The sequence below is a fragment of the Diuraphis noxia genome, unplaced genomic scaffold (genome assembly GCF_037042655.1).
Source record: "Diuraphis noxia isolate RWA-SAM2 unplaced genomic scaffold, SU_Dnox_SAM2 contig0001, whole genome shotgun sequence".
Classification (NCBI taxonomy): Eukaryota; Metazoa; Arthropoda; class Insecta; order Hemiptera; family Aphididae; genus Diuraphis; species Diuraphis noxia.
This window is the reverse complement of record NW_028301711.1, coordinates 52,450,763-52,475,328: the sequence shown is the minus strand read 5'-3', so window position 1 is coordinate 52,475,328 and position 24,566 is coordinate 52,450,763. Positions and strand designations below refer to the sequence as shown.

The window sequence follows — 24,566 nt, the reverse complement described above, 5'->3', positions numbered from 1 at the left end:
AATTATATTTAACCGCATGTTTCCTGGTAGGGAAGTGAATCTTGTTTGTATCTACTTTGGGAAGATCAAAAGAATAAATCCCCAATAGTTTTTAAAAGCGTCAGAAAAAGCAAACAAAAATTAAGGATAAATTAAAATCGGTTAAATTAATTTTTACAAGCTTTTGAATTCTGACATTATATATAGGTACACTTGTAAATTAACAAATTCTCATACAACGGTTTAGTTATTTTTCTGTTATTAAATAAATAATAATTATAATAATATAATATTTATTGGTACCAATTACAAGATAAATAACATAAAAAAATACATAGAATATTTAAAACTTTGATTCTTCTTTCAAAAGCAAGCTTGTGCTGAAAAAAAGAGTTTTTGATACAAGTGGACGTAAGAATTAGAACAATATCTATATGAAAAATACTAGTAAATAATATAATAACGCTGATGATATACATATTAAATTGCAATTTATAATGAATGGTTGTATATTTGAAAAGCTCAATCATAGAAAAGGTTAAAATTATCTTTTTATGTGCTTCAGACATTGAACTAGAGCTTTTTAGTACATATAAATTATTTAAATTTTACATAATAATTAAAAATAGCGCTAATATAGCAATTTGTAATTAAATATTTAAAGAAAAAATAAATGAATGTACATTTAATAAAACATTAGATATATACTTTTTATACATTAAGAAGCTATTAAAATTATAATTGTTACAAAATCGAATAAACTTATATTTAAGGCTTGGTTGCCCAAATATAGTATTCATTTTAAGAACTATGATATTAGTTAATTGATCTTAAGGCGTGTTGTAAATTTTACATGGAGGATCAGTGCATATTTTCATATTATAAAATAACAGACAAATATTGTTTGTGTACAATGATTTTAAATTAAATATTTTAATTCAAAATCTTTAAACTTATGGCCAAACGTTTACTTTTTCACTTTCTATACATGATAATATTATATCCATACGCAGAAAAAAACATGATTTTTCGTAATTTCTATTAAAGTTGGGTAATTGTATAGACTACAGGAGTCTTCTCCACAGTAGATATAAGCAGTTCAATGTCAAATTAAAATTATGCAATGTTTGAAAGAAAAATCAAACAATATATTTAAATAATTATCAACTATTATGCTTAGAATGTATATTATAATTCAGGGAGCTTATGTAAGGTTCGTCAAAGGCATTAAAAATATCATAAAATGATAAATGGCGTAATTCATAAAATACAAAGTTTGAATGCCACGCGTACAACGAAAGTTGACCGCATGTGACAGCAACAGATTCGGTATAGGCAGCCCGTGTCAACTCTTTTTATTGATCTGAATAATAAAATATAAAACAATATCAATTATTATTGTATAAATTTAACCACGACATTTCAATCACACGGCGTGCTGGATAGGCTATTTCGCTACACCAACTATTTCTATACCTCATAATTTTATTGTCATAGCGTTTCTTCAAAAATAAAATAACTACAATTTCACTTTAGCGGATTGCAATTTCTCCACACATTTTCAGTTTTGCTACTGAAATTATTCAATCTAAATGGAAAATCATTCCACCAAGAGCATTAGTGTGTAACTAATGTTATTTTTAATAAAATATATTAACGCACCATTACAATTTGAAAAAAATATTGAGCTACCTAAATCATAAGTTTTTAAAAAGGTACAAATATATACTGTAATTTTAAAACAATTGTATTTATAGTTGCGTATACTGATGAACTGGTTTTTATTTGTTTTCATGAACTACCTAATAAATTGTATGAGTTATTAAATGTATTGTTCAGCACATGTTAACGTAATATATTTTCGTTTTTAAATTATAAGTCTGAGGTTAATTTGCATTATTTTTCTGAAGTTTCTGACTAAGAAAATATATATATATTTTTTTTTGTATTTGTTCATTGAAACGAACTCTATGTTTTCGTCAATACTTATCACAAGTGGGTAGTAGGGAGATCATGTGATCTATTTATTTATGTATATATCACTATGCATGATACTACCCCCTTCTCCAAGAGGAGACATGTGCGGTCTTCACTCCCAAGGAGTGGAACCTAATTGGAAACCGGATGACGCAATCGGACGATAGCGTGGGGATTTGGTGATCGTGTAAAACCACACAAATTTTTTGCACTTTGCTATGAATCGAACCAATGACTGTGTGAGTCATAGTCAACTGCGTGACCACTGCGCCATTTCCGGCCAAAATATTTAAAAGTTTTTATTTAATGAAGGAGAGTACGGATTAATAATATTTTAAGCGATTAGCATAGACACGTCGTACTTTACAGTTTTATATTACGACTCGTGTGATTGATATACATTTCAAAAATAGAACTTATCTAGGAACATAATCTCTGAAACATCTTAAAGATATAAAAACGGTTTAACCTTAATAAATTTAGGTCTATTTTTTAGAGCTAAGTCAAAATAAAAACCTATTGACTAATTATTCATTATTTTTTAAATATGGATACACTAAAAATAGACTCCAAGTTTATCGTTTCTAAACATTTTTTATGACCAGCGTGTCTTACATAATTTTTACATGGGGCAGGGGATCAGAAAAAATAATTAAACCTATAATTACTGTTATCTACTACAGACCGATTAAAATAATAAATAACATGTACATATAATTATCCGTGTATATGAGACATTTTATTTAAAAACTACAAATAACAATTATTTGAATACAAAATTTAATTTTCTTTAGTTAATTCATCAATTACCACTTTCGTATTAATAGGAATAATATTCATATGGACTGCCAATAAATTAAGGCAAACGTGTTTTGTGTAAAAAATACATACAAAATAAGAAACAAATGACAATAAAGTAAATTAATTTAAATTGTTTATATTGAAACTAGCTGAATTACCCGTCATGCCAGGTTTATTAATTGTTGTTATGTGGTAAGATTAAATATTGTTTAGTTAAATTTAATTTAAATAAGATTATTAAAAAAAATATGTCATTTTATATAAATTGTTTATTATGCTGATTTTTATCGTTAATATAATATTTCTCCATAAATTACATTAGCTGTGTGATTCCTTTTGGTGCCAAAATAACTAAACTCGTGAGCGTACTGACTATGGAACATGCCACATACAATTGGACATGTGAAAAATAATCTTCTCTTATATCGATCCCTGCAACTTTCAAGGTTTGCCCTTGTGATTTGTTTATTGTCATGGCAAAACATACTTATACAGAAAACTGCATTCTCTTGAATTTGAAAGGATAATCTGATGGTATCATTGGTATAAGAGGAATAAAAACTAATTCACCTTTTGCAGATCCATTCATAATAATAGATTCAATCAAATTCTTTTGTAGACTAATAATCCGTAGATGTGTTCCATTACACAACTTTGGTAGACTAAGATTTCTGAGAAGCATTAAGGACAATCAATTTTTAATATTAATAAATGTAGTGGAAATCCAGGAGGATTGAATGAATTGAGAAATTCAACTAGATAAATAACTGCATCATATACTTCCAATACTGAATTCATTGATCTGTATTCCATATTTTTAGCTTTGAAAAAGTCCAATAATATTTTATTTATGTCTCCTGCTGTATCATTTTTTGATGTCAATATGGCTCTCTCACATAGCCAGTCCATTGATTTATCTTTGATATTTTCGATTTCTGGATATATTTTGTCTGTGAGTTCCTTTATAGCAGTGGTCTCAAACATACGGCCCGCGGGCCACCTGTGGCTCTCGTATCCTTCCTACGTGGCCCGCAATAAAAATATTTTTGGTAATAGTAATTATAATAATAGCAATTTCATAATAATATATTAAGTTAAATTTAGATAAATGGATTTTGTATGTATCTTTGCCTTCGTTTTGTCTTTAGTTTTTAGTGTATAAGTATAAAAATGACACTTAAAATTTGGCCCGCGAATTTTTTTGAAAAAATATATAGCCCGTAGGTAATTGGAGTTTGAGATCACTGCTTTATAGTTTTTACAACAGTAGGGGAAAGGTGTAAAGTGGTCATGTCTTATTATTCTGTGATAAATAAATAAACAGTTGGTTTCATCACGTGTGTTGGTTCATTGTTATCATATTTATTGACTGATAAACCACTATTAACAGAAACATTTACCGTTTTCGTTTAAAAAAAATTTCATTTTTCGATGCTGTTGATCTAAAATATGTGCTCTGAATAAATAATTATATTTTATGAAAATAATAATTAGTATACCCAAATTATTTTTTTTCAAAATCTACATAAGTTTTTATATGTCATAGAATTATCTTATGTTTAATTAGTTAATATGATTATTATTTTTTAAATAGTGAATTAAACATTATTAAAAGGGCAAAGTGGTCACTACTATGATTTATGTATTAAATATTATTTGTTTATTTATTTATTTATTTATTTGTCTTCAAAAGCTTAATAAGGTTAATAATATGTTTATTTTATAAAATAGCTTTGTTACTCACCAAAAAAATATCAAGTTTGACTAATGTGTTAATTATTTATAAAAAAAAATAATAAGAAACACAAAGCTTGAAATAAAATTACTTATTTATCAAAGAAAAGTTGTTGTGAGAATATATATACATATTACATACATTTATGGAAATATTATAAAATAATAAATAATAATAGAAATTTTAAACCGGCAGTCTATGTGGACATGGGCTGACCACTTTGAACACCTAGGTGGGCAAAGTGAACAATTTTGTACTTTTTAACAAACTGACAATAACTATTTATTTATTTGTTTAAAATTGTTTCTGATTGGAAATTATGATTCCTGACAAGTTCAACTAGACAATCTTGAAGGTTTCATAAAAAAAAAATTAAATCCTAAAGTGTGACATTGTGTTGAACCTTAGGGTGGCCGCTTTGGACACCTTTCCCCTAGGTACCTAATCCGGTCGGCAAAGTAATTTTTTCTTCATATTCCGGATATTTTCCATCTCCTATTTTTAAGAGTAACTCTGAAAGCTGCTAACAGTCATGTCTCCTTTTAAATGTACTCGCCTATTTATTATGGTCAAAGTAACTTTTTCTATTAGAGGCCACAAATATGAAGACTTGATGGAGGCTACTATTCATTAGCTCGAGTTCCTCTTTGTACGACAGGTAGAGTTTGTCGAAAATCTCCAGCAGTGCCGTACTCATCCCATCAATAAATTTGAATTTTTCAGATCCTTCAGACAGTTGTTTAAAGCTTTAAATCCTTTCTTATGAGATATTGTACTTTAATCCCAAACTATAAGCTTGCATTTTTTTCAAAACTTGACAAATTTGATTGTTTATTAATATTACGCGTTAGAGTCTCGATGGTGTTTAAATTGAGTGGCAACTTGAAAGCAGAACAAGCAGTTTTTCCTCCATGTAAAAACGTAACAGCAATTTCTGATGATGCAGCTGCAATTGCAATCCCATATGAGCTTCTTACTTTAGCCAAAAGTAGATTGATTAAGTGGGTTTAGCCGGTTACACCAGGAGCATCCAAAAATATACATTTGCCTAAACTTAATTTGATGCTATTTAATATTTGTTTGTGAATAAACCACTGTTCCTCAGTCAATGAGTGTTAATTTTGCTTAACAATCTCGTGGAAAGCAATTTAATCATAGCTTGTTCCTTTTGTTCTCTATTTTCTAACAGTCCACAAGATCTTGTAGGAGTTGGAGAAACCATATTCTTTTAAGCTCATTCCACCTAGACTCAAAACAAAATTTTCAATTCATACAAAACATTTGTTATAAAGTTCATCGTCTGTTATATTATTTTCCATGTAATGTCTTTGGTATTGACGCCGAATATCGTCTAAAAAATCGTCCTTATACTTATTCCAAAGCCTTAAAGCATCCGATGAATTGCAAATTTAATTAATATTACGCCAAATAGTTCTCTCATTTTATTAGATGAACGTCATACCACTGCTTCTTCTAAAGCTAAATTCCACTTATTATCATCTTATAATAATTCAAAGGCTTTACATGATGCTTGAAATGTCGGATATTCGTTGTTCACAGTTTTAAAAAATGAATACGATGTTTGGATTTTTACGTGATGAAGAAGAAGACGAAGATGGTAACATTCAACATTCTTTGGGTGTATTGTATAAACTCTACCCAAAGCTGTATCTTTCTTAACTCCTGACCAACCTGCGACATTCTGGCCATATTTACGTCTAATAACTTTCTCATTTATCCACACATAATTAGAAGCAACTTTTGGATAACATGTGTTAATTCAAGGGTTTTCTTCAAACAGCTATAAAGAAAATTTGAAGCGTCATTATAGGAAAAATGTTTTGAGCGTTTGAGTTTTAAATTTTTATGAAATCGTGTAATGATAACGATTTATCCTCAAATCAGGTATATTTATATCTATGATAATATAAGATATTATGAATTATGATAACTACATGCAATGTTTTTGGAAAAATTGATATACCATGCCTTATGCAAAATGCGTCCTAATTGAAAAATAAAATATTATTTTCAAAATAGAATATATCACAATATTTAAATATAATATGTCCTAGACTGACAAATCATCTCTGTTCAGAATCATTTTTCATATACAATGATACCTATCATTGCATTCAAATCCAACATAACCTAGTCAGAGGTTCACCCCACCACCTAATGTACAGCAGAGTGACATCTACTTACCTACTTTTTTTTTTTTAATTCAATCTGAATTCATAGTAACTGATGTTTAATTTTCTGGAAAATGTCACTAATTTGGAAGTTAAAACTAATTAGTGATTTAACAATTTGCCAACGTTATCCTAACGTTAGAAAATTATCTTTCTTTTATCAAACAGAATAAAATATCATGAATAGAAAAAGTTGAAAATACTAAAACATATGTAATATTATAAAACCAATTACATATGGCTTGCTTTGATCACATTCTTTTATATCATTTAAAAATGTATAGTAAAAATAACCATCGAAATGCCAACAGTTATATTGCATTGTTTAGTAACTATCGATAAAAATCGGCACTTACTCAAAACCACTATAACTAGTATTAATATTTATTTATAATTTATACTTTATTTTGGTACAAATATGTATTAATTCTGCGAATCACTATTAAAATTAATTACAACCTTAAAATTAATTTGATGTTTGATATCGAAAATGTACTTTATTAATTAATAACGTTTTTTAATACTCTTAAATGTTTTTAGTTAATAACAATTCAATATGATATAGGTAGATACATAATGTCTATTGTCTATCAATTAAAATTAAAATTATGTTGTTGGATATCTAATGAAAAATTGAATTCAATAAATTCTTCAAACAAAATAAACAATCCCACTGTCTGAGTTTATAGGTGTGTGGCTTGTCGTATACATTAAGTTTCGTTAGAAAATTTTTTTCTCACAATAATCATATTATAATATTATGGCATAAACAAAACCAAAGCATAAACAATAAACGTACCATATCATCGTACTTAATTACCTTTTGAATAACAATTTATAAACAATTTTCTTCGATTTGTTTGTTTAGGCTACTTGATATTTTTATAATGATTTACTTGTAATATGACGTTTATAGAACGTAATTATTTGATACTTAGAAATTAAAATAAATATTTGTTTTTACTTTTATAGATGGACCTGATGAAAATCAGCGTCGTATTTTACATCTCAATCGCATTAGTACTCAATAAGTATTCGGATTGTACCACTCATCCTAGAGTCAAAATGTATGGTCCTAAAGTAACAGTCATAGATCGTCGGAAACCTGATTCGAAAATTGGACAAGATATAATTAATGAGGTAAAAATCATTTCCCAGCCAGAAGATTTTTTGGATGAACCTAGCTGCCATGAATTGCGGCTAATGTGGCGCACCTACCAGAGGCAAAATCAATTGACACCGTCAAGCAGCAATTTACCGCTGACTTTCGATCCGTTTGCATTTAATACATGGGAAGATTACATTAAGCCGAGATATATAAACAGACAGAAATCAATGATGTTTGAACGAGCCATACCAGAAAGGTAATATATTACATATGTAATTAATAATATCATTAATATAAATAATATTATAATATTATCCAAACGATATCCAGAAATGTATATTTTTTTAAATATCAAATTATTTTTAAAACTTATTACGGGAGTGTAGAAATGTTTTTAACATAATATAGTTAAGAACTAACATTTTACTATGATTAGTAGTTGATATTAGTATAAGGTATCAATAATATCTCAATGGCTTATCTCATCAAAATCTTGATGTGACATACTTAAGATTTATAATAAAAGAAATAAGAATCATCTTTTTAAATTTTAAACTTTATCATCTCATATTAAATTCTTTCAGGAAATAAATGTTATTTTATGAAGCTTATCTACTTATTGTTTTTAAAATACAAAATATGTAATATGTATTAATATTTAAATATTAAATATTAAATATTATACGCATTTTTTTATTTATTCCTATAAAGCTATATACTTGTGCATTCATAAAGAACTTGAGTTTGCTTAATGCAGTTTATATTTCTGAATTCAGAACTCCGTTTTTATGTATATCATACTTATTTCATGAATTTTTAGTTTAGGTTCGATTCATAGTCTCTGCTCATAAATATTATTTAAATTATTTATATTTAATATATATTATTATGAATTTCTAGGTTTCATATATTTAGGCGACTTAGACCATTTGAAAAAATCGCTAGACTGACCACTACAACGAGGGCCATCATGGACGATCAATTGACAAGAAAAGCAAATTTATTTCGTCTGGGTTATCAACCCTTAACAAAAATACCTATAATCGCCATGCGCCTGACAGCCAAAGATAGATTTCAAGAGTTAAAAGAACTGATGCGTCACCAGAAGATAAACAATTATCAAACGGGAGACGGCGATGATGATCCGTTTTCCGTCGTACCGATCACCGCGGCGGCGGTCACTTCTAACGGCACTGCGGGTAAAAAACGACCAGGCTACGAGTCGTTGATGTCACGACCCAGACACTTTTCACAAGGGCACTATATGAACGTGAGACCGAACGGTGAACAGATCGACGATACTGCGACAGCTACACCTCAGGCAATTATAATTTTGTATTATAAAAATATATTTTATAACAGCGGTAGCTAAAACATAAAACTATAAGTGCTGTACCCTGCATTGCACTTATATCAAAATATTAGACCACAAAGTTACCAGAATTTTAAGGCGTGGTTCAATACGCTGTAGGCACATGTTTGCAAACCGTTTTTGTGATCAACTGCTTCAATCTCATTATGATAATTGAGAAAATATTGTTTATTCTCAAAAGATTTTTTCTCATTTTGAAATATTTTTTTATATTTATTTATAAAAATAAGTATATTTACATTTTTTATTAAATTTATTCATTAGGTAATATGGTGGTTAGATTACAAGATTGGACGGCTTGTTTGAAGGGGGTTTCCAACTGACACTACTTCACAATTCTAGACAAACTTATTTTTTAAAGGTTGTGTTTGGTCCCTATGCCAATTTCACTTAAGACGAAGCAGTGCGTTGATTAAAATATTTATAGACATTTTAAATTTATTTTTAGGGAGAAACAATAAAATTAAAATTAAAAGGTGGGAAAGTACCTATGTACCATTCTGCTGGTACACCGAGTGTTGTGTGGGTCACTATAATCGATAAGCTAGATTTTAATTCAGTGAAATAATATTAGAGTATCTTTATGAAAAACGATTCTGAGTGAAAATGTTCTGGCAATCGATGTTTCTATGGGTATATTTTATGTTATTTTTACTACCTATTAAAGTAATTAAATTTACTGTTATTGAATAATACAGAAGGTTAAATTAATTTTTGTCGAAAACATCGCATTTAAGAAATTCATTTTGTAATTAAAATATTATAATATAGGCACTCTTAAAGTCTCAAGTATCCACGAATACAATTTTTAAATTATCTAAAGTCGTATTCATTTAAATATTTAATCTCATCAAAATTTGAACATATAATAACATATAATAATAATAATATCTATAAAAATAAATAAATATTGTTCATAATATATTTTATTAGATATTTTGCTTGCGATATGAACTATTAATGAGAGACTTATTTTGAATACTTAATCCTTAGCTACAAAAAATGAACATTTTATAAATTTCCAACTACAAAAGTACAAAATAGTTGGCAAATGTTCGTGGTTTTTATGAATTTTCTATACAATTTAAACTTTCAATGCTTATTTCAAAAAATGATATGAATAAGTAACATAGTACTATTGTTATATTTTAAGTTTTAACTGCTTTTCTAACAAATTTTATGATCCTTGAATTAAATTATCAAGCATTTTAGCTATATTAAAATGATTTTGAAGTTTTTCAATATTCAAATTTTAGTTATAAAAAAAATAATTTTTTTAAATAGATATCCAAATCAAATAGTCTTGAAATTTGTATTATTTTTACGTGTTTTGTAAAAATTCTAACTTAAAAGAAAGTAATAATGTACTGCTAACTTTTTTTATTGTACTAATAGAAACTTATGAGAAACCTTTTATTACATTTTTAAGCATTTTGCTATCGATAATAATTTAAAAGAACCTAAACGAAATTGATGATTTCTCATCTCAATATAAATAACTAAAAAGTAGTCAGAACCTTTTTTAAATTTTGATTGTTCATGATTTAGTCATACCAAAAAAATCAAATTAGTCAAAAACTAGTTATCATAATAATTACTGTGTTTTTTGTTTCTGTTTATGACTTTTAAATTTACTACGAAATACTTTACTTTAACCTCTCCTAAGTTCCAACTATATTCACTTTTCTACCAGCTAAAATGCTGAAGTAGAAAATCAGAGTATTTTTAATACGTACCTACATCAAAATGTGAAGACAGTTTAAAAAAAAAACACTTATCATTGTAAAATCAATCATACATTCATCGCTATGCTCGGAACCTAAAAATCGAGAATCACTGTATTTCATCATATATTTCCGCATGAGAGACCACCAACGAAACATCAGTCTTGCCGTTTAGAACCGTTCAAAGACATGTGGAATGTCAATTGATTATTGTTAGGTATAAAATGTCAAATAGTGAACAAATTTTAAAGGTTTAAAACGAAATTTAACTCACAAGATTTTTCTATAGATTTTACTAAGTCAATGAAGTTTATTTTAGACAAAAAAAATAATTTCACTTCATGAAAATAAATATTAAATTAACTTGACTAAGTATAAGTTTACTTTATTTAAAAATTTGATTCTATAGCAGATACCTAATAAAGTTGTACATTTCAGTATTCACGTATCAATCGTACATAAATAGTTTTACAATATAAATAAATCACTAATGCCGGGTTGCATAAAACTTTACGGAACCGATAGTCGGCTATCGGTTCCGTAAAATTGAAAACAGTTACGTAAATATGATAGCTGTTATCAAAAACATGCATAGTTATTGAATCGATAAGTTGGAGATCCGATTTCGGTTCTGTATAATTTGCAGAACTCTTTACCTTATCATTTAGGTAATTATATTTTTTTTATCACGAAAAAACGTGACATTTTCTTGATAAGTTGAATATTGTAATTTGTACTGTTATATCTAATTTGTTTTATTCAATATTCAGTATTCTGTGCATTATTTAGGTACATTATTATTTACTGAATATTACTGTAATAAATTAAACTTTTATTTTTGTTAATACAATGTCATTAACATCAGCCTCATCTTCATCAGATGAGTCTGATGATAATAATATGTTGTTTGACATATTGATTAATCTTCCAACGCCGAAGCGATTTCGGGTTCGGTCAAATCCTCTCGAAGATTATGATGATTTTGACTTTAAAATTCGCTTTAGGTAAATACCTATGTCTCTTCTTCTTCTTTGCCTTTATTCCCCGCAAGTACCTACAATATACTTTTGTCCTTTCGGGTTTTTCTTTTTTGAAAATCATGCAATGATTTTAACTGTCGAATGCTTCTGATACCAGACTCTTTTGCTGGCTGTTGTATGTATGACTGATTTCAATCCAAGTAGCATCTTTACATTTATTAGTTATACTATCAGTCTAAATTATTGGACAAATATTTATTTCAATATAAATTATGATTAAAATTTTCACAAGATTCACTATTGCAACACAAAAAGAAGAATAGGTAGCTAGTTCATGAACAATTAACACATTCATGTTACCAAATAATATTTTTATTTAATTGACTTACCTTAATATTTTCAATAATTTTTTTCTGCAGTAAAACTAAATCAATTAAAAGGCATTTTTCAGCCTCGGTGAAATTTCTACCTCTTTTTTCATTTGCCATTTTGATATAGAAAAACAAATTTAAAAAATAGAACGGGAAATGACAGAACACTCAACGACTCAACACACAAAACTTCATATTGAATTATCATTTATCACATTATCATTTATAAAAAAAAATATTTATACTGATAACTGAGCAAGTGGTTGTAACCATAGATAATAAATACAAATAATAAAACAATTTTATGCAACGCAAACTGTTCAGTAAACATGATTTTACAGAACAGATAGATTATGGAACCATTGGAACCAATAGTTTACAGAACAGATTTAATGCAACCCGGCATAAGTATTTCTAGTTTCCGTTTCTCAAATTACTTTTGGATTTTAAGAGTTAAAATTGTGCCCATCGTAAAATGTTGTCACAAAACTATGAATATTTAGCTAACCTGACATAACATACAATACTTGCATATTATAAAAATAAAAAAGATAAATTCCAAATTCCAAATTCTAATTAATGGAATTTTAAATTGTTTTCACAAAATTCTACTCTTTGGCTGCCCTTTTCGTATTTTTTTTTTTAACAATGATAAATTTGTAATCATATCTTTGTTTCTATTGTTTTACTTAATAAATTGTCTCAATTTCAATGAACAAAAATTTAAATTAATATCGAATACATTTATAGTAAACAGATGTAGAAATTATCTTCTAAAGTCGATTGTTTAATTAAATTAAATTGATTATTTATTAGTCATTACATTTATTCAAAAAAAATAAAATACTATGCTAAATCGGAATGTAACTTTATTTAACATTGAAGTTTAATTTATTGTTCATTTGGCTATTTATAAGCACCATACAAGTTACTATTCTTAAAATTTATTTGTTAAGTAATTTATCAGTGGCCGGCATATTGAAGGAGGGGGATAAGAAAATCTCATCTCTATAGACATTTGATTAATATGATCACAATAATAACAGTAATATTAAAATAAGTATTTATTGTAGTGATAAATTGGCTGATATAATAACATACAGGTAATAATTTATAATTTATACAAGTTCCTTGCAAACTATTTGTTATTTTTGACTCTATCCCATTGCGCCTGTAAAGGAAAACACGTCCAATTCACACCATAGTGTCAAACAATAAACATAATCTAAAGGATGAATATTAAGTTGAATAAATCTTAGTAACATTGTAGAAATTATAGTGTTTAGTTTGATTAATTACGTTTTCGAGTTTTTAGACTTCTTATTCAACCTATATTTCTAAAATGTTATGTGAACAATAAATTGTATAATAAGCTCCATTAATTAATTGTTAATCGTATAATAACAGTTTGTTTCATGTTTACAGTATAAATCTTCGCCGCTTATCAAACCATGGAATTCTAGATGGTAAATGTCATAATGACAATATTGCGTCCACAGTAAAGCCCGAAATATATATAGGTACACAATATTATGTTCACATATATTCAAAGCAAATCCTACGTCCATTCACAGAAACTTACCATTTGTCTTCCTTCCAGCGATGAATTATCCGATCTGTTGCGCTTATTCTTATGTATAAATAAAACAAGGTTAAGGTAAGTATAGACACTAATTATTATTTATCTTACATTGATTACATTTTAAGTCACACTTTTTTTTGTAAATTATTAATAATTTTGAATGCCTGTTAAAGTTCGTTTTTATAATATCCGTATTATTAATCTATACATTACTAAACTGATGCAAAATAATTAAAGTTAAATTGTGGTTAAAAACGTAGGTTATATAAATAGAACAACCTAAAATATAAAAAAAAATTGTAAAGTTAAGATAATAGTTTATACTTGCACACAACTATGACCAATATTTAATTTTAAAATACAAAAGCTTATAACTCACTTAGTTTTTATTTTATCTAACGTTGATTATTATTTTTAAAACTTATTACCTATAAACAATTCTAAGGTCTTTCATGAAATATTCGGTTAGACGTTTAATTTTTAATTAAATTTCAAAACAAAGATGTGTTTAGTGTTGAATTTTGATGGGCCAAGTTAGATATTTACAAATAGAATGTACAAGTAAAAAAGTAATAGATAGTAGGTTCTTTGAGACGGTTCTACATTTTGTCTTTTGTCGATTTTAACTGTCATAAAATGTATAGTTAAAATGAGTTGTTTAGTACTTTTGCTATGTGTTTCATTATTAATAAATAAGAATGTGTATAATTCGTTTGAAAAATGAAGTCTGAATAAATATGAATGGACAGGTACTTAGTATAAAATTAATTAAGATTTATAAATTCCAACAAATTTAAGAAATTATACAATTACTAGTTTAAAAGCAATATTTGAAGATTATACAGGCAAAACAGATTTTCCATATATTTCCATATACGCTCAAAAGTTTTGAAGTTTAAATAAGTTAAACAAATTAAAATGTTTTTATTAAGATAATATTGCACTATATATGATTAAATTCGTATTATGTTAATTTTTGTTTTTAATATTCCTTTAAATCTGTATAGGAATCTACATAAAATATTTAAAAATAGGTGATAACAAATTATATTATTAATAAATACTACTTGCTCTCAATATTTAAATAGTTTCATCCTTCAAGTTACAAATGAGTGTATTGAATGCTTGTGTTTCATGAAGAACGACGAATATATTAATTTGTATCAGATAATTTGGTTTTCATTTTATTTTTTGTTTCTAATTGCATATTAGTCCACACTAATCTGGTATTGGGTAGTTAAAATAAAAATAAATATTATTTCATCAAACCTAAATAATATCATGAAAAGCATAACTTGCATAACCACTATTCACGAATCTCGTAAACTCAAGTAAAAATTCAAATAATATAAATTAGTGGATACAGTATACTTTACACGACATATTAGCGCAAAACGTGAATGCATAATAGTATAATATTTAAACTGTACCTATACGTAACTACCTCAAAATTGTATTCCCAAATGTTCCGAGTTCACTGCGCAGTAGATATGTACTCTACAACAATACAGACGCATACACATCGCAAAAAACGACAAACGGATGGATTAGTAGTAGTTTTGAACAACATAATATTAAAGTATCGTAAAAATGGCTCTGAAATACTCGCATTTTCTGGCAGGACTGTTTACAATATGGTCTGCGATAAATACGAATGATCGCATGACACGATGGAATATTTCAACATCACTGCATTTTATTATGATCAGGGTTCACTGTTCTAATAGCTCCATAGCGGCAAAAGTCCAAATATAAAAGTTAAAATACCTACCTACCAGTTTAAATAGTCTTCAAAAATTTAATAACACTATTATATCCACAGAACGAGAAATAAGCGCGATTTTTTACTAAGACTAATATGGGTAGGTATCAAGGTTATTTTTAAGTAATGATTATTAAAAATTTCACAATTAATAAAAATAAAAATGATACATAATACTTAAAAATCATTGTCATTTACAGCCCTTAATCAAAAAATTGTTTCGTGATTTAGATATAAATTTCCAAGAAACTGGTCATGTTTAGGTAATATAATATTTTAACAAATTTTCATTCAAAATGTTTTGAATAAAATATATTTAGATCTGAATAAATTATCTAATTTTTTTAATAAGTCAATAAAAGTTCAATTATTTTGTATAATATTTCATTCTAACAAACTACACATATTGTAATATATTATGACAGAAAATCTTTAACATGTAATAAAATCTTTTAAATACGTTTTATGCGATTACCTTCAAAATATACAAAATAAAATGTCTTTTACATATTTTCTCTATCTCTTGGAGCTTTGTACCAGATTTATTCGATTAAATGAATGTGTTCAGTTGTTGATAGAGAAACACTGGAGTATAAAATTCAAAAAAGTTTTTAGGTGCTCATAACCGTCATTATTCGAGTTGATTTAGTATAATACGGATATTCTGTTAATAATGTATTCAAAAACTATTTACCGAATTAACTATAGGATGATTCTTACATCTTAGAATATTTTCATCATATAACTATTACTAAGACAATGTTTACTTAAACATGTTCATTCTAATTCATATATTTGGCTTAATAAAAAACCGTTTCCTTTAAAAACATTTAAAACAACATTGTATGCCTGTTCACGATATTGTTATTAAAAAAAACTAAAAAGTCAAATCGCGAAGAGTATATTAAATTAATTTTAATAGTGAAGAATTAATCTATTTTCGGTTTATTTGAGTGTTTTGGAAAATTTTTTATTTGAATTTTGGGAATTTGGGAATTTTTTGACGGGTTTTAAAGGTGTTACGAGACAAGTAAATTCAGATGCAAAGCACTGCTTGAAAGTGAACTTGTAAGACGAAGTGGTAGTGTTATCATACTTAGTTTATCTCTATGATTTAGTTCTTATGCATCAAATATGAATATTATGGAATTACCACAAACCCGATTTATAACATACATATATTACTACATCAAATCAAAAGTCGACATTTTTTGTTGAACATGCTTTTTCTGAATTCTTTCTACGCAAAATAATATTCCAATTTTGCTTTCGTCAAAATTTATTTTAATGAAAATATCATATTGTCAGGTTTCTGTTACTTATAAACTCAACATCGACACTTGTATAAAAAAAAATGTATAGGTAGTTACAGTTCCGATAAGTTGACACTCTTGTTCTCCTGTTGTTCTGTATAAATAAAGATAAAAGGCAACGAAATAAACAACAATCCATTTTGATATATCTTCTGTTAAATAAATTATGGTTGTGTTATTAAACAATATTTTACTAATATTTATGTTAAAATAATTTACATCATTATTTAAATACTTAATCAAATAATTGTTATTTATACTTAAAATAAATATATAACTATTTCTACGGTTTCTTGTTAGTTTAATCTGTTATTGCTCAAATGAGATTTTATTAACACGAAATTATAACTATTTTAGAATAAACTAATTTAACTACTAATATTAATAAAAGATAATAAATATATAATAAATAATAGATAGGTAATAATTGTATTTAGATATATTATAAATGATCCATTCGAGTATCTAGGATAGTTATTAGAAACATAATAACTAAATATTAAATATTATAGGATAAATGTTTGTGTTAATTATTTTGCATTATTTTTTATTTTGTAATAATTATTATTACCGTTTTAAAGGCCATTCACCTTGTCTCTCGACGAGGGGCCTTAACAACAAAGACAGAAAAGTGAGACTGAATTCCCGTAACGCAGGAATTCAGATATTAGTTTAAGTTAGGCTGACGTGTGAAAATAAATGTAAGGTAACATTAAGAATTAAGTTTAAATTACAATTATAATATTAAATATTATGATATAGTACCTAATATTAAGCAGTTATTATTATTATTATTATTATTATTATCGTCATTGATGCATCCAAAAAATAATATAAACGGAAAATATAATAATAGTTCGATGTACAGTAAAAAACCGAAAATATTTTATCACTAATATACTGTTAGTTTAATGTATTAAAAAAAACATATGATCTAACTCATGTTAAAAGGTTATAAAAATTTCTCATTTTATGATTTGGATATGCAGTAAATAAGTAGGTAAATACCTAACCTAACCTACCTATATACATATATTAAGTTAATAAAATGAAAAATATCTTAAATAATTTATAATTTAAAAGTATATTTTATAGAGTGCTTATAGTAAAACAACTATTTCATAAAACTTATTCTAATTATTATTATAAAAAAATTTCCTATAATAATCACAAAAAAAACTTATTTACGTATTGTTAGGATTAGATTTGTAGTTAAATTATTTTTGTTTTCCTTAACTATAGTGATAATTTAAATGAAATATTTTAAATAGTCTTCTTCAGTTTTTAATATATCTAAAACTAATATTATATATGGAAATCAACATGAAACATTATATATACTTATAGATCATAGATATATTTTTAGTTTAAAAATATGATTTAGTTAGATTTATTTACATTCGTTAGAAATGTGGTTGGAAAGTTACCATTTTTTAACTATCATCTCAAGCATAAAGCTGAATGATATTATAAGTTATTTGATTATTAAATTTTAAAAATAATACTAATCATAGGTACCTACTCTATTTACAACGTTTATTGACGTATTAGAAATATATTTAATACATTCGTATTATTACTTTTATTATAAATATTAGTTCCTAAATAAATGGATAAACATTTTTGTTGAATAAGTGGAAACTTCTCGATTTAATAATCGTGAAGAATTAAATTACAACTACTTAATGCAATTTTTAAAATAAAATGTTATCGTATTTTAATACATTAACTGGATGTTATTGCTAAATTGCCTATAAAATTCAAAAAAATACTAATAAAATACGTAAAAATAGTTGTATAGAATATATAACATTGCTTGTATTTAACTTTCTTCTCATTCGCCTTCGCCTTCCTCCCAACTAGTTGGAGTCGGCAACGTTTGTCCTACACCACCACTTTTCTCAAGTTTCCACGTCTTTTATACACATACCAACATCCCTCATATCATTCTCAATAGTATCCAACCATCTTTGTTTTTGGTTTTACTCTTCATCATTTCCCTTAAACGTCCATCTCCATAACTACCCTTATTGCTTTTGTTTCCTCTTGCTTTTTCTATTTTCTTCTTAACCTAACCTTAATAACAACATTAAATCATTAGTATTGAAAATTAAAACTGTACAGCGTGAACCTAATAAATATTATTATATACCTACTTACATGATTTTTAATGATTTTAAGTACCTATCGACATTTAAAATCATATTGACCTAGAAAAAAAACTATATTCGATAAAATAAAATAATAAATTGGAAAACCTCTTATAAAGAAAAATAATATATTATAATATGTATATATAGATTATAGGTATTTATGTTTATATAGTTTTAAAAAATCACTTTAAAGTTTAAAGCTATGTTGATAATATTTTGAAATTATCGTATAAATTTTAAACTTTTAAAGAAAAACATAATAGTTTAAAATACTTTAAGTAGATATTATATTAACAGGCATTCAAGATTATAATAATTCAATTTTATTAATAATTGTACAGTTAAAACGAAAAAAAAATTATTTATAGTACTTTGATGACAATAAAAAATCATGAATTTATTTTAAGTAATTATTATGATATAGCAGTATCTAACTATAATTTATATATTATACAATTTTATGACAATAATGAAAAGTGAGATTCGGATGTAACTGTAGTTTAATAATAATAATTAATAATTATATATTTTATTATTTTGTTTATGTTTATGTTTATGTTTAACATTTCTATTAAGTTTTTGTTCAACTTATTATTATGTGTTAAAATGTGTGTGTGTAATAATAGTATTATTAAAATGTTGATATGTTTATATGTTGTATTCTGTTGGTAATATCATTTTTGTTACTGATTATCAATAATTTTGTATGGTGAAAATTGTTTTGTACGACATAAGAAAAGAAAAAGATTATATTATTTTTATTGTTAATTGTATTATTATTTTTAGCATAAAGCATTATTATGTTACTACACAGAAATGGACAATAAATCTCTCAAACTTAAAATATATGTGTAAAAGCAGTGACGTAGCCACGGGTGGATGAGTGTTTAACTCCCACCCACATTTCCAACACTTTAATTAATTAATTATTTGTATAAGAAAACTGTAAAAAATTAATTTAACTTAATCCTCCTACCCCTATCATAATCCTGGCTACGCCACTGTTGTAGAAGTATTTGAAAATTTAGTATTAATAATATTGGAAAACACGTGACAATAATATAAAAATTTTCCTAAAATTTTAATTCAAACAAATTAATGATTATATTTTACATTATTAAACATAGTAGTTTAAATGCTAAATACATTTAATATAAATATGTTGGTTATTAGTGTTTAATACTTGTATTACATCTCAAATATTACATATAACTTCAAGTTAGTCGACCATTTAAATATTATGAGTTATAAAATTATTCACTTATATTATATCTTATGTTCTATAAACATTAAACATAATATCTTAAAACTAGAATGTTCCTTTTTTTTTGACAGATCAAAAAAATACCGTCATCGTCATTTTAAAATTTACTGAACAATACTGTTCAATTTTTATATCGATTTTAAAAATACATAAAATGTGATTAGCACAACAATAAAATACTTGTTTATTAATTTATAATAACTTAAAATCTTTAAGACCTTGCTGACCCTTTAACATAATGCAAATACTTTAAAAACGTTAATTAATTTTATTTTTATTAAATTTATAAAAACATTAATATTTCACTAAAATGGTAATATACATTAGGTACCTACAGCTAAAAAATTATTTCAAAACACGATTACTATGAGCAAGTAATTCTGGATATTATACTTGTAATATAAATGCAATTAAATTAGTAAGTTTTAATTATATTAGTTTATTATTATTATTTTAAAGTCTATACTCTATACATCTCGTTTAAAAAAAAAATATTATTATTGTTATAAATATTAAAATGTATTAATAAAAGTTTTATAATAACTTTAAATAAACCTATTACATTATTTTTTTATTTTAGCAGGAATATTGTAGAGAGTTATAAGCTATTAAAACAGGTAATAATGATTCAATAGAAATTAGTACGTCTAGGTTTTATTCTGTTTTTGGAGAAACTATTTGAATGATTAAATAATTTATTAAATGTATTCAATTTTAAATATTTTTCAATATGTCTGACGACTTTATGAATATTATAGGTACATTTATTTATTGTACTTATGAATTCATAAAAAATTCAATAAATTAGTTTAAATATAATAATAACAAATTCATTAGCCATTTTCTCTGAAAAAAATATTTTGACATTCTATAACTAAAAATTATATACTGTTAGATTAGGGAATAGAAACATATAAAATATTATTTAATAAAAACAACTATTTAAACAAATTTTTTTCGTTCATTTTCCAAAACTTTCTGAAATGTGATAAATTTTACATATTTACAAAAATCAATAAAATACATTATATTCATTAAATTTAAAATCAAATTAACTATATCACCTAGGTAAGAACTTCAAACTTATGTTTTTATTTTACATATCATTTTTACTTTTAATTACCTACGTAAGTTTACTATCATCCAATAATTAGCTTTGTCAATTAAAATAAAAATTCAGAAAATATAAACTTTAATCTTTAAATTTTCAATGTATTTTAGATCCTGAGTGCAGTGAACCAACTATAAGTTAAGTTACATTTTTGCTCTTGAAAATGTGTCTCATAATAGAAATCTGCTAAAAATGTCCTAATTTTGAAAACTGATTTAGTGTATTTTTAAATACCTGCCTATTAAAATATATCTACGAACTTAAAATTCATTGAAAGTACCTAGAGTTAAATTTTCTGAAAGCATAATCACTTACTGCAGTTTTATCATATCATTCAACATATCCATATAAAATATAGTATAACAATATCAAGCTCTGAACTTCTTCAATTACTACCTAAATTAATATAAAATACATTTTATATAATTTATTGTACCTATTGAAAAATGTGAACGTAACATACTAAATGTCTAAATTTAAAAAAATGTGCTCGAATTGGAAAAAAAACCTTGTACCTAAATTTGAATAAAATTAACGTCATTTGAAATTATTAAATTCAACCTAGCTTTGCAAAGCCCCACCACATATCACCGAAAGTCAATCTTTAAACAAACAATTACGACTTTAATAAGAATATGCATGTAATGGATACTTCTGATTGATTTAAATAAATATTTTTAAGCAATAGTTGTTTAAAAGCTTATTAATTTAATAAATAATTTGATTCCACAGCTGTAAATGCAGTATCGTCATAATAATGAGTATTGAGTAGGTATTATGCTATAGGAAAATTTCGTCAAATTTAATTTTTCTTCTTTACGGAATAGGTAACAATATTGTAAAAATTATAAGTTTATTTTTAAAAATAACATGTAAAAAAAAACGAACAGTTATGTCTATGTACCTACTTGATTGTAAATTAAATAATATGGTAAAAAACTATTAGGGGTGGTCTCAAATTATTTAAAAAGCTCTGCTCATCAATACTTCCTCCCAATTCGAACATTGAATTTAATTGTCAAACGTACAGTTGAGCTAATAACGATTTCGACGATTTATGAATATATCAAAAAATAGTTTAATATAGGCTCATTAGGCCCACCTTTTTACTAATAAAACACATTTCGTTGATTGAAGAGGAGTTGACGTCCTTTTAATGCTTTTAGTACATTTAAGTGAAACAACTTGATTATGTAACTAAATTTCCCATTTTATAAATTATAAATTTTAGAGCAGGTTGTTGTACCTACTTTTAACTTCTTTGATTTTTTCGTGACTAAATATTGTTAGATGTTATAAATATAGTTACAAATGCATTTTGTTATGATTAATTATATTTTTTTTAATTAAATGGTTTATCTATTGGTTTTATTAACTGTAATCTAATAATATTCAACAATAGATCAAAAGCCTTATAAGAAATTACATAAAATAAAATAATAATGGTTCATGATAACAATATAATTTTCAATTTCCGCTTTTAATAATAAATATATTATCTATAAATACCTATAAATACCTATGTTTTTACACATACAATTATTATCATGATTAATATGACTTTTAAAAATATTTTATTTTAAGTTTTAGTATCACGCTTGTAGATAAAAAATCATTATGCAATAAATATTTTAATTTTTAGCTTATATTTATTATTATTATTGCTCCATAATTTATAATACTGATAAATAAAACACTAACTAAGTAAGTCAAAATTATAAAAATTCATTTTCCGTAATTGTTAAAACGTTATTGTATACTATGTTGTATTTTAATTATACCCCAACAATATTATTGATATAATGGTATCTATTTCTATACATAAATAGTAAATCAGTTATGTTTTTAAAGTTGGAAAAAATAGTATTATAATATTTTATTATTCTATATTTGGACGTGTAAAATGACTTATATTGTAAATTTTTATAAAATTCACAATTTTTATTTTTATTTTTATTCATATCTTTATTATTTCATTGTATACATCTAGACGCTTGTGAAACTATGGAACATAATTTATGTACTACTAATAGGGCTTTATCTGTGTGCCCAATTTATTATACCTATAACTATATATTAGCTCTTATATTATATCAGTAGCTAATAATTTTATGAAAACTAATAAATGACGTTATAATGCAATATTTGTGTTGGAATTTTTTCATGAAAAATCTATTTGAGCCGTTAAGAAAAAACATTTCGTTTTTATGATCATGGGTATAGTGAAAATAATAATTATTGTTAATTAATGTTTAGATTAATAAAGTGTATGGAAGCGCATTTCGTGTCCAATTCAGTACTCCGACGTTCTGATATTGGTAAAATATTTTAGTATACCGAATATCTGTCAGCAATTTTCGAATTGTCAAATGTCAGCTATTTTTTATCTATGCTTAAGGTTGCAATTTTTAATGTAATATAGGTAAGTATAAGTACTTATACACGTATGAGTATACAAGTCATTAACTAGGAATTTCAGTCTACCTACAACTTATATTATGTAATGTATATCAGTGGTTTTCAACTTGGGGGGAAGTCTTTCCCTCAAGGTGGTCACTAAACATAGTTCGGGGATCCCTAAGAATAGTTAACAAATGATTATTCATATCAAAATATATTATTTTAAAAATCAAACTAATTATTTATTCGGTACGAATGTTTCTAATTATCCATGTTCAATTTAGATCTATTATTTATTATTTGAAGGGGCTACCATAAAAAAAATTGGAGTCGAAATTCAAAAAAGGTTGAAATTCACTGGTGTATATTATTATGATTACCATAATATTATACCTAATACTCATGTGAACATTTCAAAATTATTTATTTGTTCAGCTCTATATGGCTAAACACGATTGGAAAAAAGTAGCTACCTTTTTATTTGGAACATGCATTATATTAAATTCATTAATATATAATATATATGTATACACAGGGTGATTCTTGACTCATGAGGTGTAAAACACTCATTATTTATAAAAACTATTTAGGTACTTTTTCAAATTGTTTTTTTTTGAAATTTCAGATACATTTTGTTCTAAAACTATATAAATTTTTAATATTTTTCACCCTTATATTTATTAGGTAAACCACCATCAACTTTTGATTTTTAAATGGCAACCTATATTAAAAATATCATAAA

The 24,566-nt window shown here is 25.5% G+C and overlaps 1 protein-coding gene across 2 annotated transcripts in view; it reads left to right on the top strand.

The window, feature by feature from the left end:
* LOC107169728 (uncharacterized) overlaps positions 1 to 23,568 on the top strand; it is a 67,950-nt gene extending 44,382 nt beyond the window's left edge. The window contains exons 2-5 of one of the 2 annotated variants that reach the window (XR_016189557.1): positions 7,657 to 8,048; positions 8,693 to 9,113; positions 13,665 to 13,759; positions 13,840 to 23,568. Coding sequence is in view for 1 of the 2 variants with exons in the window: in XM_089216589.1 (XP_089072715.1) it covers positions 7,657 to 8,048; positions 8,693 to 9,113; positions 13,665 to 13,709 (858 nt within the window). In the remaining variant the exon portion in view is untranslated. Of the gene's footprint in view, positions 1 to 7,656; positions 8,049 to 8,692; positions 9,114 to 13,664 lie in introns of both variants that reach the window. The other variant, XM_089216589.1, reaches the window with a different exon arrangement.
* The last annotated feature ends 998 nt before the right edge of the window (positions 23,569 to 24,566 follow it).